This window comes from Squalius cephalus, assembly GCF_949319135.1.
Source record: "Squalius cephalus genome assembly, chromosome: 9".
NCBI lineage: Eukaryota > Metazoa > Chordata > Actinopteri > Cypriniformes > Leuciscidae > Squalius > Squalius cephalus.
This window is the reverse complement of record NC_137130.1, coordinates 10358003-10372827: the sequence shown is the minus strand read 5'-3', so window position 1 is coordinate 10372827 and position 14825 is coordinate 10358003. Positions and strand designations below refer to the sequence as shown.

Below are 14825 nucleotides of genomic sequence, written 5' to 3'. Positions count from 1 at the left end.
TAAGGAATGGGATTGTAACTTAGCCCTTGGACAGATGGGCTTTATTTATAGCCCTTCCTGAAGAGGTGCAAAGTTTTCTTGGGATCTCTCTGAGCGGGTGGGGGGGGTGGGGCACAGCTCCTTACCCTTAAAGCCATCTCGGACAAATTAGGGTAAAGCTAAACAAAGCAGCACACAGCCTTGAAAAGTGACTGCTACTCCCAATGAGGGTCTCCAAGCCATTGGAACAGCAGCCCCTACTCTAAAAGAATACCTATTATAGTTCCTTGGAATTGCTGAAGTCACCAACACACGTCATCAGAGAAGCCCGCCTATCACTTCTGGTTCAAGTGCTGAGATGGAATAAAATACAAAGAAGGAATCATTTGCATATACTAGTAGAGGCTGTCAGAATGTTCTAGTGCTGCATTAGATATGCTGAGATGTGGATAAGCTCTTCAGGATGACGAAAATAAATAAATAAATAAAATAGCTATTGAAATGTCAGGCCCCTAAATCTTACACCTAAATATACATACATAAATAAATAACAATATTAATAAAAAAAATATATTTTGCTCATGTTTCTGAATCTCTGAAAGTTCCAAAATGGCTTTATTAATTTATATAAATTAATCGACTTTAACCTTGCATGCATTATTTAAGTTGTTTTTTGTGTGTGTGAAAAATGGTCACTCATTTTATTCTGTTGTCATCCATGGAGGAAAGACACGACTAATGAGTTTAGATAGAGACCAACATGGCCTTGGTTATTTTCAGACCCTTGTATATGGCTGGGGATCTTTGAAAACAGCAAATGGGATCCCAGCCAAAATGGATGGGCTCCAGAAGAAGAAACTAACCGTATTTGTGTAGTGTGAGCTATAATAGAAAGCTATGCATTTCTGAAACACCCCATACCCCCTAATCACTTAGCAATTTTCCGTCTTATAATGCCAGCAGGCTCTTAGAATAGAAAAAGAGCACTGAAGGATTGCAGGCTATGTTAAGACAGGGATGTTCTCTCCATTGAATTTCTCATGTAGACATAAGGATCACATTATAGGAGAATCATTCAATGTAAACATGATGGTTTCATCCAATACTGAAGTACAATGCTAGATTCAGCTGGATGCTAGATTTACTTATTTAACTGCAATATAATCAGTGGATACCATATTCTTGATAGTTAGGGTTTTTCCCTCATTATAATAATGTTAAAACTCAACAAATACTGTTTAAGCATCGCTTGGTTTTTGTTTCACAGATCTCATGGAATCTCAACAGTAGATGAGTTTTCATAGGATGACGGCTAGAGGGCAGTGCACTGTAAAACAATGGATCAGAGTTTGGCTTGTTATTTTCATTTTCTACTGTATGCCCCTGCTGGTAAAGGCGTAACTACACCAATATGGTGGCAAAAAAGCTTATTTTTTCCACTGATGGCAATTAAAAGTAGCTTTCTTGCATAAAACATATAAAATTAAAATATTTTAATACCATATAGTATAGTACATGCTTTACCAGCTCCCCTTTCTGCCTCAAAGATCTGACCATCCAAAACACAAAAGGTAAGTGTTAAATAAATAACAGCATTCCGTAATGAAACTCATTGACAAATACCCTAAATATGGCCACAATATTTGCACAAATATAAAAATGTAACCAGAACTAAACTAATACACAAACTATAATTGCAAAAACATGTGAACAGCTAAATGAGAGACCCTTGTTTCTGACTGAAATGGTATGGTCCAGTTTCCTGGTGTCACATAATGTTGGAGCCAAAACTTTTTGTGATTTTTAGGCTAATTTTAAAGAGTTTATAATTTAGATAAATTATATACATAAAGTATAATAAAACAGACAAAACGTTGATGAGACCAGTTTCACCCATATAAATGTGCAGTGTGCTACACATCTGTTACACAGAACCATGGTCTAGTTTGTGGTCAAGTTGACACTGCTCACAACCTGCCACAGCCACAGTTGATGTATATTGTTCCTGTCTGAAGACTTTGTCTTTGCTGAATGGTGAAGCACATTATGTGCTGTTTCTGACAGACTGCTGAATCCACCAGAGTGACGGCCTTTGAACTGAGCCCTCCCAGCATGCTCAGCAAAGTCCTGCACCAGCATTAATCCCCTGATAGGGGCTCTCGCTATTGTCAGAAGGAGAGGAAAAGAGCAGGGATTTGCTCACTGTAGCAAACTGTGGATCAGGGTTGCAAATGTGAATGCATGGTTAGGAAGTGCTGTAGTTTCATCAGAAGTCTGTGTGCTTCTCCTTTAAAAGGCATATTAGAGCTTCCTTTTAAAAATCCTAAATACAACATATGACATTTGTTTTAACCTGTGGTCTGCACTGGCATGCAGACTGATGCAAGTTAGTTTAAGTTTTAGTAATTTGTTATCTTTTGTCAATTTAAATAGTTTTTTAAGGTGATTTTTTTCAGTTTGAGTTATTTTAGTAGGCCTACTTCATAGTAAACTTATTTAATTTAGTTGCCAAGGCAACTTAAGGCAACTTAACACTTAAAGGTTTTCCATGTAATATATTTATATTTCATCTGAGCTTTATTTCAATTAAGCGTATATGTTAAATAATAATAATAATAATAATAATAATAATAATAATAATAATTTCAGCTTCAGTTAAACATAAAAATAGTTTTTAATGTAAAATATTTGAAAATATGACATCAAAGTTGAAGTGTTAGGTCATGCTTTATTTTACAAGGAGTTCTATATATGATTTACAATCTTGAATCGCTGATAATAGCAACAGTTATTCAATAATTACCTGCATCGTCTTCTGCCGTCGAAGTGAAACTGACCAATCAGAGCACAGCGCGTTGAGTAAGCGATGAGAGTGTTCTCGTGCTCTCCATCTCTAACTTTACACAGCGGCAGCAGGTGGACGGAGCGCGCTGTGTAGTGTTCACCGGTGGTTGGAAGTATTTTAAACCCATTTCAAGTTGATATTCACACATAGTTTGAAAATAGCGCATATTGTAAGGAGAAAACCACATTTCTGGACAGAATATGTCGAAAATCTTAACTGTCTGTGGAGTTGCCAAATCACTGAGGCTGGGATGGCGCAACTGGAGAACATCAACGAGGTTGCTCAGCTTTAAGGTGTGTTATCTTTGAGTTATATGGTTGAGCGCATTAATTTACATGATATGATGTAACAAAGTTTTTGTGAAAAATTAACTGTGTCATGACAGTCAAAAATCCTGGAAATCTGCCTCAAATTTTGCTTCACGTTGCACATCATGAATTTCTTGCCTCAGACGCATTTGTTGCCTAAATTTAGTCTAATGTCCAGACTCAGACTGCACACCTGGTGCTTGAAGATGGGACCAAGATAAAGGGATACTCCTTTGGTCATGATCAATCTGCAGCTGGAGAGCTGGTCTTCAACACAGGACTAGTTGGGTAAGAAGGGACCCTCTGAATATGGTCATGCATTAATATAGTGTTTTGGCAGCTGTGGAAAAGTGCAAAAGAAACAACTTTCCTGATAACTAATCAGTGGCAACACTCATGCAATCAACCAGTTACTTTGTCAAGTCAATAATTACAGTACAATAAGGTTACTGTCATATTAGCTTTAAGTCACCATGCAATCAAAATGGACAATTCTTGTATTTTTAGAGTATATGATTGCAGTATTTATTATAAATGATTTATTCTTTTAAATTCATGTGCCCTTGTAATCTTTAATCAAAATAACTTCCCCTCCCCTTTGCCGTGTTTTTCGGCATGAGGGCGAACATTGAGATAGCAATAGCAAACCACAATGATCCCGCCTTACATTTTTTCCTTGTTCCTTGTTCCAGAAGCCATTTCACTTGGATATAAGTCACAATAGGGGAGAAAAGACTATAGCAAGTTTAGTTTGATGCTGACTTTAAGCATCTTAAAGTTTGTTTATCATCTCTCCAGCTATCCTGAAGCTCTGACAGACCCCAGTTACAGAGGACAGATCCTGACCCTCACCTACCCCATTGTGGGAAACTATGGTGTTCCCAACACACAGGAGCTGGATGAACTGGGACTGAAGAAAAATGTGGAGTCTGATCGCATTCAGGTGAGCTGTGCAGCTCGTACAGTACTAGCAATGCGAAGATCATGCGTTTGATTATTAGGGAATACACAAACTGACAAAATATATACCTTGAATGCAGTATAAGTCACTTTTGGATAAAATTGTCAGTCAAATACATACATGTTAATATATATTCTACCCTTATCTGCAGTCATGATTGTTTTTTTCCATGTATTTGTTGTTGGAAGGTGTCAGGATTGCTGGTTCAGGACTACAGTCATGAGTACAGTCACTGGAACTCTGTAAAATCACTGGCACAGTGGCTTCAAGAGGAGAAGGTGTGTTTCCATATATTCTACTTCTACTTACTTACAGTATTTAAAGCGTTTTTTTTTTTTACTTGCAGGTGCCGGCACTTTTTGGGATAGATACCAGGATGCTGACAAAGATCATTAGAGACAAGGTCAGAATTTACACAACTTTGAAGTATGCACAGTTTGTCCTAAATACATTCTGAAGGTTCCTATTTCTTTCCTCTAATAAGGGTACCGTTTTGGGTAAGATTGAATTTGATGGTCAGCAAGTGGAGATCACAGACCCAAACCAACGGAATCTAGTGGCTGAGGTCTCTACCAAGGTAACCTGCATACTCGATCAAATTGCTGTCACTGCATTTTCAGTGAGTGTTCACCATGTCTCTTCCTGCTTTAAGGATATTCAAGTGTTTGGGAAAGGTAACCCAATCAAAGTGGTTGCTGTTGACTGTGGAATCAAGCACAATATTATAAGACTACTTGTCAAGGTAGGGGATTTTGGCTGTGGTCTTCTTCTGTGGAAGCAATAGACATTATAGCTAATCATATTTCAAATCTTTTCATTTTTATATCATAGCATGGAGCAGAGGTGCATTTAGTGCCATGGGACCAAGACCTGATGAGTTTGGAGTATGACGGTCTCTTCATTTCCAACGGCCCAGGAGATCCTTCACTGGCAAAGACCTTGATTCAAAATGTTCGCAAGGTATGATATATAATATTATCATTGTTTTGAACAATTCATTTGGAATCATTCATCTGAAACAACTTTCATTTTCTGCTGACATCAATTAGGCCACACTGGTATTTTTTCATTTAATGTGCTGTTTTCCTTGGAAATATATTACATTACAGAAGTAAAGTAGTCTACAAACAGAAAACATTTACGTTAGAAAACAAGTGAAAAAAAGATTAAGTTTAGCTATGTAAACTAATATGGGAATTTGAAAATTAATAAATTGTCACTGCTCATCTTTCATCCTGCCATCATATTGACCTTCAGGTGCTGGAAAGTGACCGTCCTCAGCCAGTGTTTGGTATTTGTATGGGGAATCAAATCACAGCTCTGGCAGCTGGTGCACAGTCGTATAAACTACCAATGGGAAACAGGTACTAATTATTATTATTATTATTATTATTATTGTCTGCTATATAATCTGGTACATAGTCAAATTTACTGTCAAATTTGATTTCATGTGGGTCTGGAAATGGAATTCAAGGCAAAAAATACCATGGCAGAAGAAGAGAAAGCATAACTTTTGTCATTTGTAACCTTAGACTAATTAAAAAGATTTTTTTTGCAGAGGCCAAAACCAGCCAGTTGTGAACGTGATGACGGGCCAAGCTTTCATCACAGCTCAGAATCATGGGTATGGCATAGACAGCGAGTCTCTACCTCCAGGCTGGAGTCCTCTCTTCACCAACGCAAATGATGGAACCAATGAGGTCTGGATTTAACCTAAAAGGGATGCTTCACCCAAAACTATTTCAATTCTGTCATCATTTCCTCATCCTTATGTCGTTTCAAACCCGTTTAACCTTCTCTCTTCCACGGAGCATGGGTGAAAATGTGAATTTTTCCATATAATGAAAGTAAAGGGGAGTCTTTCTGTCAGACTCAAAAATGTTGTCATTGTTGGATGATCTATCACTTTAACTGTGACTGACTGTGGAAAAATTAATTAAAAGTGCCTGTAAGGTTTTTTAGTGATGCATTTCACTTCTGTGGTTGATCTCCTTTAAAGTAACACCTCCTCATTGGTTTGACTACTATAGTGTCTGTTTTTATTGATAATTAACTCTTATAGAAAATATTCATATTTTGTAAAAACCTTTCGTTTTGCTTTTAGAGGAATCTAGGTTAACTCCGAACACTGTTTTCTCTTCTACTCTTCCAGGGCATTATGCATAAAACCAAGCCAGTGTTCACAGCGCAGTTTCACCCTGAGGCCAAGGGAGGACCCACTGACACAGAGGTACCGCAGCACTGTCAGAGGATTGTGAAGAGTCTGATCTTTTTGTTTTTCATGGCTGAATGTCCTCTCTTGATCATGTTGTGTTGAATCCTCCATAGGGATTCATACATGACTGCCCTACACAGCGGGGTGCTGATTATTTCATTAAAAACCAGCCAGTGTACTTGAACACTTTCTTCAATTATCTTTTATAGTTCCTGTTTGATGCTTTCATCTCTCTGATAAGGAAGGGGAAGGAGGGGAGCATCGCATCTGTGATGCCAAAGAAACCTGCTGTTCCTCAGAGAATCCAGGTGGGGGAGACAAACTACATAAGTTGGAAGTCCTCTCTGCTGTCACGTTGTGTTGAGTACAGTACAGAAACAGACACTTGTTTGTTGTTCTTGTTTTATCCAGGTATCCAAAGTGCTGGTGCTGGGGTCTGGAGGCCTGTCCATTGGTCAGGCTGGAGAGTTTGACTACTCAGGATCCCAGGCTGTCAAAGCAATGAAGGTGAGCAGTTTTGTTTATTTTTGTGGGTTCTACCTTTTTGCAGTGACATAGTTCAGTCCTTCTCAGACCTTTCAGGCCAAGTACCAAGTCAGACCATCCAAGTACCACCTTTTCACAGTCATGCTGCCCCTGTTTTTATAAGCATTTATAAAAGCAAATAGAGTCTTTTTGATCTTGTTTAGGCCTTAGAATAATTTTTAAGTTCAAGATTGTGTATGTAAGTTAGTGCTTGTTTGTTGTCAATTGACTAGACATAGATATGTTCACCAGCAAAAATGTTTTGTGGTGAATCTGGTTGACCAAGGGAGTCTTGCTGGTAAAGCTAATTGGGACATTAGCACACCATCATCCAAAACGGCAATCTTAAGGGTTGTTAGTAACACATAATGCCATGCTTTGATTAATATCAATTTCAAATAAATTTTAAAATCCAATATCACTTGTTAGTGTTATTTTAGTATTATTTATATACTGTTCTAATATTTAGCGATATTTTTAATTAGCTTTTATTTTTATATTTCCAGTTCTTTGTTTGATTTTTTGGGTTTCAGTTTGGGCAATTTTGTGCTTTTTAGTTTCAGTTTGAGTAATGTGCTTTTGTCATTTATTTTATTAGACTTGTTTAATCGTTCTATTTAATAATATGTATTTGTATTTGTTTTAGTAATTTTAGTACTTCAACTTAAAATGATTCAGTTAGAATCCAAGGCAACATTTACATTTTTTGTTTGAGTAATATTTTAATTCATATTTAATTTAAATTACAGAAAATTGTTTTTAATCATGTTAGTTTTAGCATGTGTGTGTCTAGGATTGTAAATATTAATATTAAAAATAATAAATGAATTCTATGCTTTTTATTAAAGAGTTGTACATTTCCAGAGTACCACAGTTTGAGAACCACTGACCTAGTTGAAACAACAGTACAGGTGTTCTTTCTCACAGCAGTGTTTCTTGTTTCTGTCTACAGGAGGAAAACTTGCAAACAGTTTTGATTAACCCCAACATTGCCTCTGTACAAACTAACGAGGTTGGCACCAAGCAGGCAGACACTGTGTACTTCCTCCCCGTCACTCCTCAATTTGTGTCAGAGGTGATCAGAGCAGAGCGACCCGACGGCATCCTGCTCTCCATGGGTGGACAGACGGCTCTCAACTGCGGTGAGCATTCATCATTACACTTTACCAAATTTAACAGGACTGAAAGGATTGACTGATGGTACATTATGTTCCTGTCTGTGGTCCCAGGTGTGGAGCTCTTTCAGAGTGGCGTCCTGCAGAAGTATGGAGTGCAGGTTTTGGGCACACCTGTGGAGTCCATCATGGCCACTGAGGATCGGCAACTCTTTTCAGATAAACTAATGGAGATCAACGAAAAGATTGCTCCCAGTATTGCTGTTAAAACGGTGAGATGGAAAATGTGGTACTGCTCAAAGTTGTGATGCTGTCTTATTTGAGGTTTCAGAGAAACTTTTCGAAGTAAATGCTACAGTTGGACACTGTTTGAGTAGATATTTGTCTGTGATTATGATCCTTTTTGTCTGGAAGGTGGCAGATGCCTTGAAGGCAGCAGAGGAGATTGGCTACCCAGTCATGCTGAGATCAGCTTATGCCCTGGGTGGCCTGGGTTCAGGCTTGTGTGCTAATAGAGAGAAGCTAGAGGACACCGCTCGCAAGGTAAGCACTGTAAAACATCACACAACATGATGTTAATTATTTCTATTCATGTTGATGCTCTGAATTTAAATATTATCTGCTTTATTATGATCAAGTATAGTGTAAAAATTGCTGAATGTTTGCTCCTGAACAGAGAGATTTTTTTAAAGATTGTTTCATGTTTGATTTAGGAGGTCATGTTGTACGTTTTTCTTTTCTTTTAGTTTTCCCCCCAATGTCCACTAATAATGTTATTTTTTTGTGCCAAATATTTTTTAATTAATAATAATAATTAATGATAATTTTTTGATGATTTCTCCTATTTAAATATGTTTCTAACTTATATGTCTGCTTTGGGTTTGCTGTCAGGTCCAATATATTTTTCAAATGCTTCATGCATCAATAAACCTACATTTTTGCAGCTTATTAAATAGCCTTTTTTTACTGGGTATTAAGCATGAGCTCTGAAAGTTACGGTATGTGTTCATAGTACACTCTTTTATCTCAAGAAGATCAAGGAAATTTTGATTCCCTATAATATGGACGCTTTCTAGATGGTTTGGCATGATGAAAGTGGGTTAAGTCCTTTCACTCTTTTACTCTGTTCTGTTACAGGCCCTGGCCATGAGCAGGCAGATCCTGGTGGAAAAGTCCCTGCTGGGCTGGAAGGAAGTGGAATATGAGGTGGTGAGAGATGTCGCTGATAACTGTGTCACTGTCTGCAATATGGAGAACTTTGACCCTCTGGGCATCCACACAGGTACCACATGTAGAATAAAATCTTTTATGCATGCGTGTCAGTGATGAGACACATTTTTTTTATTATTTTATTATAATAAAATTATTATTATTTTTTTATTTTTTATTAAAAAAAGTAGTTTTGCATAATTTTTTATTATTTTATATATAATTAAAATACTAACCTATATATATATATATATATATATATATATATAAAAAAAAATATTATTTATACTTTTTAATTTATATATTTGAAATATTTAAATAATGCGTGTTTTAATTATATTATATTATATTAATTTAATTAATTATATTATTCTATTAAAACACGCATTATTGAAATATTTAAAATATATAAATTAAAAAGTATATGTATATATATATATAATATATATATATATAAAATATTATTTGTACTTTTTAATTTATATATTTGAAATATTTCAATAATGCGTGTTTTAATAGAATAATATAGGTTAGTTTAGGCTTTCAAATTGGTCAAACACCTATGATATTGATAATAATAAAAAAAAAAACTAAATATGTAAAGAATGAATTCTTTTCTTTGATCAATATTTTCAAAACTTGCATGTATTCTGGGTGTAAGGAAAATATTTTATTACTTTTTACCTCAATGGTTGCAAACTGTTTTTGAGAATGAAAATGATCTCTTAAATTTTTTTTAATTGAAGATTACATTTTTAATAATTGGTAGACACATGGATGTTGAACTACTTTTTAAAAAGACTTTTTCTCCTCATAGTCTTGTACGTCCTTGTTTGTCATTGACCCCAGCATACACACGTCCATATTCATAAACCTTAAAGACATTTTAATTTAAACACCAGTCACATCATATGCATTGAAAATCCTCAAGCGCTTCAGTTAATAGCCCTTTCTGGTCATCTCAAAGGTGACTCCATTGTGGTTGCACCCAGCCAGACTCTGTCCAATGAGGAGTACCACATGCTGAGAGAGACCGCTATTAAGGTGGTGCGTCATCTAGGCATTGTGGGAGAGTGTAATATCCAGTATGCCCTGAATCCGTCCTCTCTGGAGTACTGTATCATTGAGGTGAATGCCCGCCTCTCCAGAAGCTCAGCACTGGCGTCCAAAGCTACAGGGTGAGATCTGCACACCAAAGAATTATTTAATAATACATCCATATTTTTAAAGTATATAAGCATAAATGCTGCTTTATGGGTTGCCACCGTATAGCCACAGTTAGTTACCGTATGTCTTTAGGCACCTCTCTGTGTTGTATTTGAGTTTATTTAATGCTGTATGGTACGGATTTAAGAGTGTAAATTGCTTTGGCTTGGTTCAAATTTACCTGAGAAACAGACGTTTCCCTGTGATCAACTGAAGGTGTCAGTTTCACACTGTCTTTAGTTTTGAGTTTTTTTGTCACCAAACTATTGAGAACTGACTGCAGCCAAAGTTCTATGTATGTTGAGAGCCAGACTCTAAAAAACACCCACCCACCACTCTGTCTGTTCAGTGTGAAATGAATCTATATATTTTGAAAGCATTGATGCCACAATTGTGTGGAATAAACAGAACAGATTTTGTTGTCTTATAAAAAGATTAGTGTGAAGAGGCAAAAATAGTTTTAATACCATGTGGGGCTATTATTATTTTTTTCTTTTCTTCGGAAAATCATTATGGAGGGAATTTTGGAAAGCATTGTTATTTAAATCATGTTAAGGTCTAGGTTTATTAATATTTTCTAAATTCCAATAGGAAAAAAGTAAGATAATTGATGTTATATATGGATATCACAGCTTAAATAGTTTTGCAGACTTTGCTATATTGACAAATCTGAACACGGGTTGGGACACTGCTGAGATTTTTTTGAAGTGCTAGAGGAGACATGTAAAATTACTGGGGTCTCAGTCACAATTTGCTCTCTGCAAAATTTCATTGCTGTTTAGGAGAAACAATTGAGATCTTAAAAGATGTAATTTTAGAGTCTGATGAACTTTAAATAATTATAAGTTACTATTGTTCTATTATTGTAGATAATGTTATCCATTATATGACATGACGGCTTTCTGACCCTTTCTCATTAGGTACCCACTAGCATTTGTAGCTGCTAAACTAGCTCTGGGCATTCCTCTGCCGGACATAAAGAATGCAGTATCGGAGCAGACCACGGCCTGTTTTGAGCCCAGTTTGGATTACATTGTCACCAAAATCCCTCGCTGGGATCTGGACCGCTTCCAAGGGATGTCTCGGGAGATCGGCAGTGCCATGAAGAGTGTTGGAGAGGTGCAGCAGTTGTCATGGCAATCAAACACTGCTGCTTTCTAGGACAGATTAAAACTAATCCAAGACCGAATTAGGATTTTAATTCTTTATTGCCAATTTCGTTTAAATCCGTTTCACAGTTAATTCAGTGCTGTTGATTTACAGAAATAGGCAAAAAAAAAGGCTCCCATCTCCATTCTTTCCTCTTATTTCCTCCCCTCACAGGTCATGGCAGTTGGCCGAACCTTCGAGGAGAGCATCCAGAAGGCTTTGCGAATGTGCCACCCCTCAGTGGACGGCTTTGTACCACGTCTGCCTCTGAAAAGAGCATGGGCAGAGCAGCACGACACGCAGCGAGAGTTTTCCATGCCTTCAAGTACTCGTATCTTCTCCCTCGCCCAGGTTTGTGACTCAGAGCATTAAGCAATGTGCATTACAGTCTAGATGATAGATTCTGATTGTGCTCAACTCAATATGACAGGCATGTTTAACTTAGACTCATGATTTATGAGCGAATGAGACAACATTTTTACATCAGTCCTAAATCTTTGTGTCCAGGTTGTACCATTAGTTTGGGGCTAGTAAGTTATTTTTTTTTTTTTATCCAGCAAAGAATGCATTAAATTGAAAATAGTAATTAATACATTTATAATGTTGCAAAAGATTTATGTCAATTTATGTCAAATGATATTCTTTTGAACTTTCTATTAATCAAAGAGTCCTGGAAAAAAAATGTGTCTTAGTTTCCACAAAAATATTAAACAGCACAACTGTTTTCAACATTGATTATAACACGAAATGTTTCTTTGCACCAAATCAGCATATTAGAATGGTTTCTGAAGGATCATGTGACACTGAAGACTGGAGTAAAGATGCTGAAAATAAATGAAAAATAAATAAAATTTGTAAATAAAATCACATATAAAAAAGTTATTTTAAATTATAATATTTTACTATATTACTGTTATTTACTTAAAAATCGAATCAAATTGGTGAGACTTCTTTCAAAAACATTACAAAATCTTCCCAACTCCAAACTTTTGAATGGTAGTGTATATGATTTAATAATTTTATAATGCAATTCTGTGTCCTGTTTCAGCTCAAATTATTGAATAAAAAATTATTAAATTGTATTGTACTTTTGAAACCAATGTAAAAGTTAACTATAATATATTTATCAGACAAAGAAAATGGCAAAACTACCATAGGAAATTGAAATGTAAAAGTGTGTAAATGTGTAAAAGTTAGGGTAGTTATATATTTCCATAGGTTATTTAACTAAACCTTAGTTTTAAAGAATTATTTTATAGAATCCTTAACTGTGATTGGTCAGTTACCTCATTATGTGGTCAATTGTTTTTGTATGATGTCCATTAATATGTGTAATTGACCTATTGTCGCTTGCCACCAATTTCCTAGTTTCTTGTTGCTCTCGGTGATCTCTTTCCTCTCCTTTTCCTGTTTCAGTTCAAATCAATGTTTTGTGCCTGTTTATTTACTTGTCTTGTAAGTAGCTGTGCAGTACTAGGGTAATGTAGTACTGTAGTCAGCCGGTCATTATTGCAAAATAAACCCCTTTAGGATGATACAAAACTGCTCTTTATGAAATGGACATTCATTAAAAAGGAAAATTACCTGGCTGCCTAAAGAGAAACCAACCAACTTCTCATCAAAAAACGTGTTATGTGAGTGTCAAATGAACGCATCGATGCTGGCAGATTTATTAAGGAATAATAGGCCAAATCCTGTCAAGACACGAGTCATCAATAACTCTCAAGGTTGGTCTCGCTTTTGTGGCACTAGAGTTTGATGTTAGTCTCCAGGCACATAATTTCATTCAGAGCAGGTTATGCCTCCTATTAAGCAGACAGGCTATTAAGTGCTGTGTCCTGATTGGCCAGGACCCCCATCCCCGTCACAGCGCTACGGCAACAGCGAGTTACAGCTCATTGGGCTCTGCTCTGTATTCAAGGGACACTGCAGGCTAACAGCCAACAATCAAGAGCCATTATTTCTCATTTAACAATGACCCAACAATTTCTTGTAGATCGCCATCATTTATTAGAAAAGCCTGTTTATGTTCATGGCATTTATAGTATCGTCTGCTGATTTTAGACATTATGTTGATTGTTTTGTTTCTCAAGGCCTTGCACAGTGGTGTGACCGTTGATCAGATCCATGACCTCACTGCCATAGACAAATGGTTCCTGCACAAACTGAGGCACATCACTGAGATGGAGCAGCACCTGGGTCAGTATAACAGGTGAGAGAGATTAACAGTCACATTCGGACACTCATAACTGATATTAATCTAATAAAAAATAGATCTATCTGTCATCTATCTATAAATTGACAATTGAATTTTTAGCACCTTTTATTTTAATTATTTTATTAATTTTTGTTTTTAAATTGTGACATTATATAACAGATTAATTATTAACTAATCTCACAACATATTCTCATGACTGGAATGCAAAAAAAGTAATTTTCATTAGTGTGTTAATTACTGGAATTATACACTCATACTCACTAACTTTATTAGGTACACCTTCTGGACCCCCTTTTGCCTTCAGAACTGCCTTAATTCTTGTGGCATAAATTCAACAAGGTGCTGGAAACATTCTTTTAGAGATTTTGGTCCATATCGACATGATAGTTGCATTGCATCCGATCACGCAGTTGCTGCTGATTTGTCGGCTGCACATCCATGATGCGAATCTCCCGTCCACCACATCCCAAAGGTTCTCTATTGGATTGAGATCTGGTGACTGTGGATGACATTTGAGTATAGTGAACTCATTGCCATGTTCAAGAAACCAGTTTAAGATGATTTGAGTTTTGTGACATGGTGCGTGTTATCCAGATGGAAGTAGCCATCAGAAGAAAGGTACACTGTGGTCATAAAGGGATGGACATGATCAGTAATAATACTCAGGTTGGCTGTGGTGTTTAAATGATGCATAATTGGTAATTAGGGGCCCAAAGTGTGCCAAGAAAATTTCCCCACACCATTACACAAACCACTGATACAAGGCAGGATGGATCCATGCTTTCATGTTGTTTTCACCACATTCTGTCCCAACTATCTAAATCCAGATTCATCAGACCAGGCAACATTTCTCCAATCTTCTATTGTCCAATTTTGGTGAGCCCATGTGAATTGTAGCCTCAGTTTCCTGTTCTTAGCTGACAGGAGTGGCACCCGGTGTGATCTTCTGCTGCTGTAGCCCGTCTGCCTCTGTTCAACGTGTTGCCTTCAGAGGTGCTCTTCTGCAGACCTTAGTTGTAATGAGTGGTTATTTGAGTTACTGATGCCTTCCTATCAGCTCAAACCAGTCTGGTCATTCTCCTGTGACCTCTGGCA

General features: G+C 36.6%; 1 protein-coding gene across 2 annotated transcripts in view; it reads left to right on the top strand.

Moving 5' to 3' along the window:
* The first annotated feature begins 2903 nt into the window (after positions 1 to 2903).
* Positions 2904 to 14825, top strand: part of cps1 (carbamoyl-phosphate synthase 1, mitochondrial) — a 45941-nt gene continuing 34019 nt past the window's right edge. The window contains exons 1-21 of one of the 2 annotated variants that reach the window (XM_079882022.1): positions 2904 to 3117; positions 3311 to 3420; positions 3931 to 4075; positions 4282 to 4371; positions 4440 to 4496; positions 4578 to 4670; positions 4746 to 4835; positions 4925 to 5053; positions 5351 to 5457; positions 5652 to 5793; positions 6246 to 6323; positions 6518 to 6616; positions 6720 to 6815; positions 7786 to 7975; positions 8063 to 8220; positions 8363 to 8491; positions 9086 to 9230; positions 10125 to 10335; positions 11284 to 11482; positions 11687 to 11863; positions 13606 to 13724. In XM_079882022.1, the coding sequence (XP_079738148.1) occupies positions 3025 to 3117; positions 3311 to 3420; positions 3931 to 4075; positions 4282 to 4371; positions 4440 to 4496; positions 4578 to 4670; positions 4746 to 4835; positions 4925 to 5053; positions 5351 to 5457; positions 5652 to 5793; positions 6246 to 6323; positions 6518 to 6616; positions 6720 to 6815; positions 7786 to 7975; positions 8063 to 8220; positions 8363 to 8491; positions 9086 to 9230; positions 10125 to 10335; positions 11284 to 11482; positions 11687 to 11863; positions 13606 to 13724 (2657 nt within the window). In that variant the 5' untranslated portion in view covers positions 2904 to 3024. Of the gene's footprint in view, positions 3118 to 3298; positions 3421 to 3930; positions 4076 to 4281; positions 4372 to 4439; positions 4497 to 4577; positions 4671 to 4745; positions 4836 to 4924; positions 5054 to 5350; positions 5458 to 5651; positions 5794 to 6245; positions 6324 to 6517; positions 6617 to 6719; positions 6816 to 7785; positions 7976 to 8062; positions 8221 to 8362; positions 8492 to 9085; positions 9231 to 10124; positions 10336 to 11283; positions 11483 to 11686; positions 11864 to 13605; positions 13725 to 14825 lie in introns of both variants that reach the window. The other variant, XM_079882021.1, reaches the window with a different exon arrangement.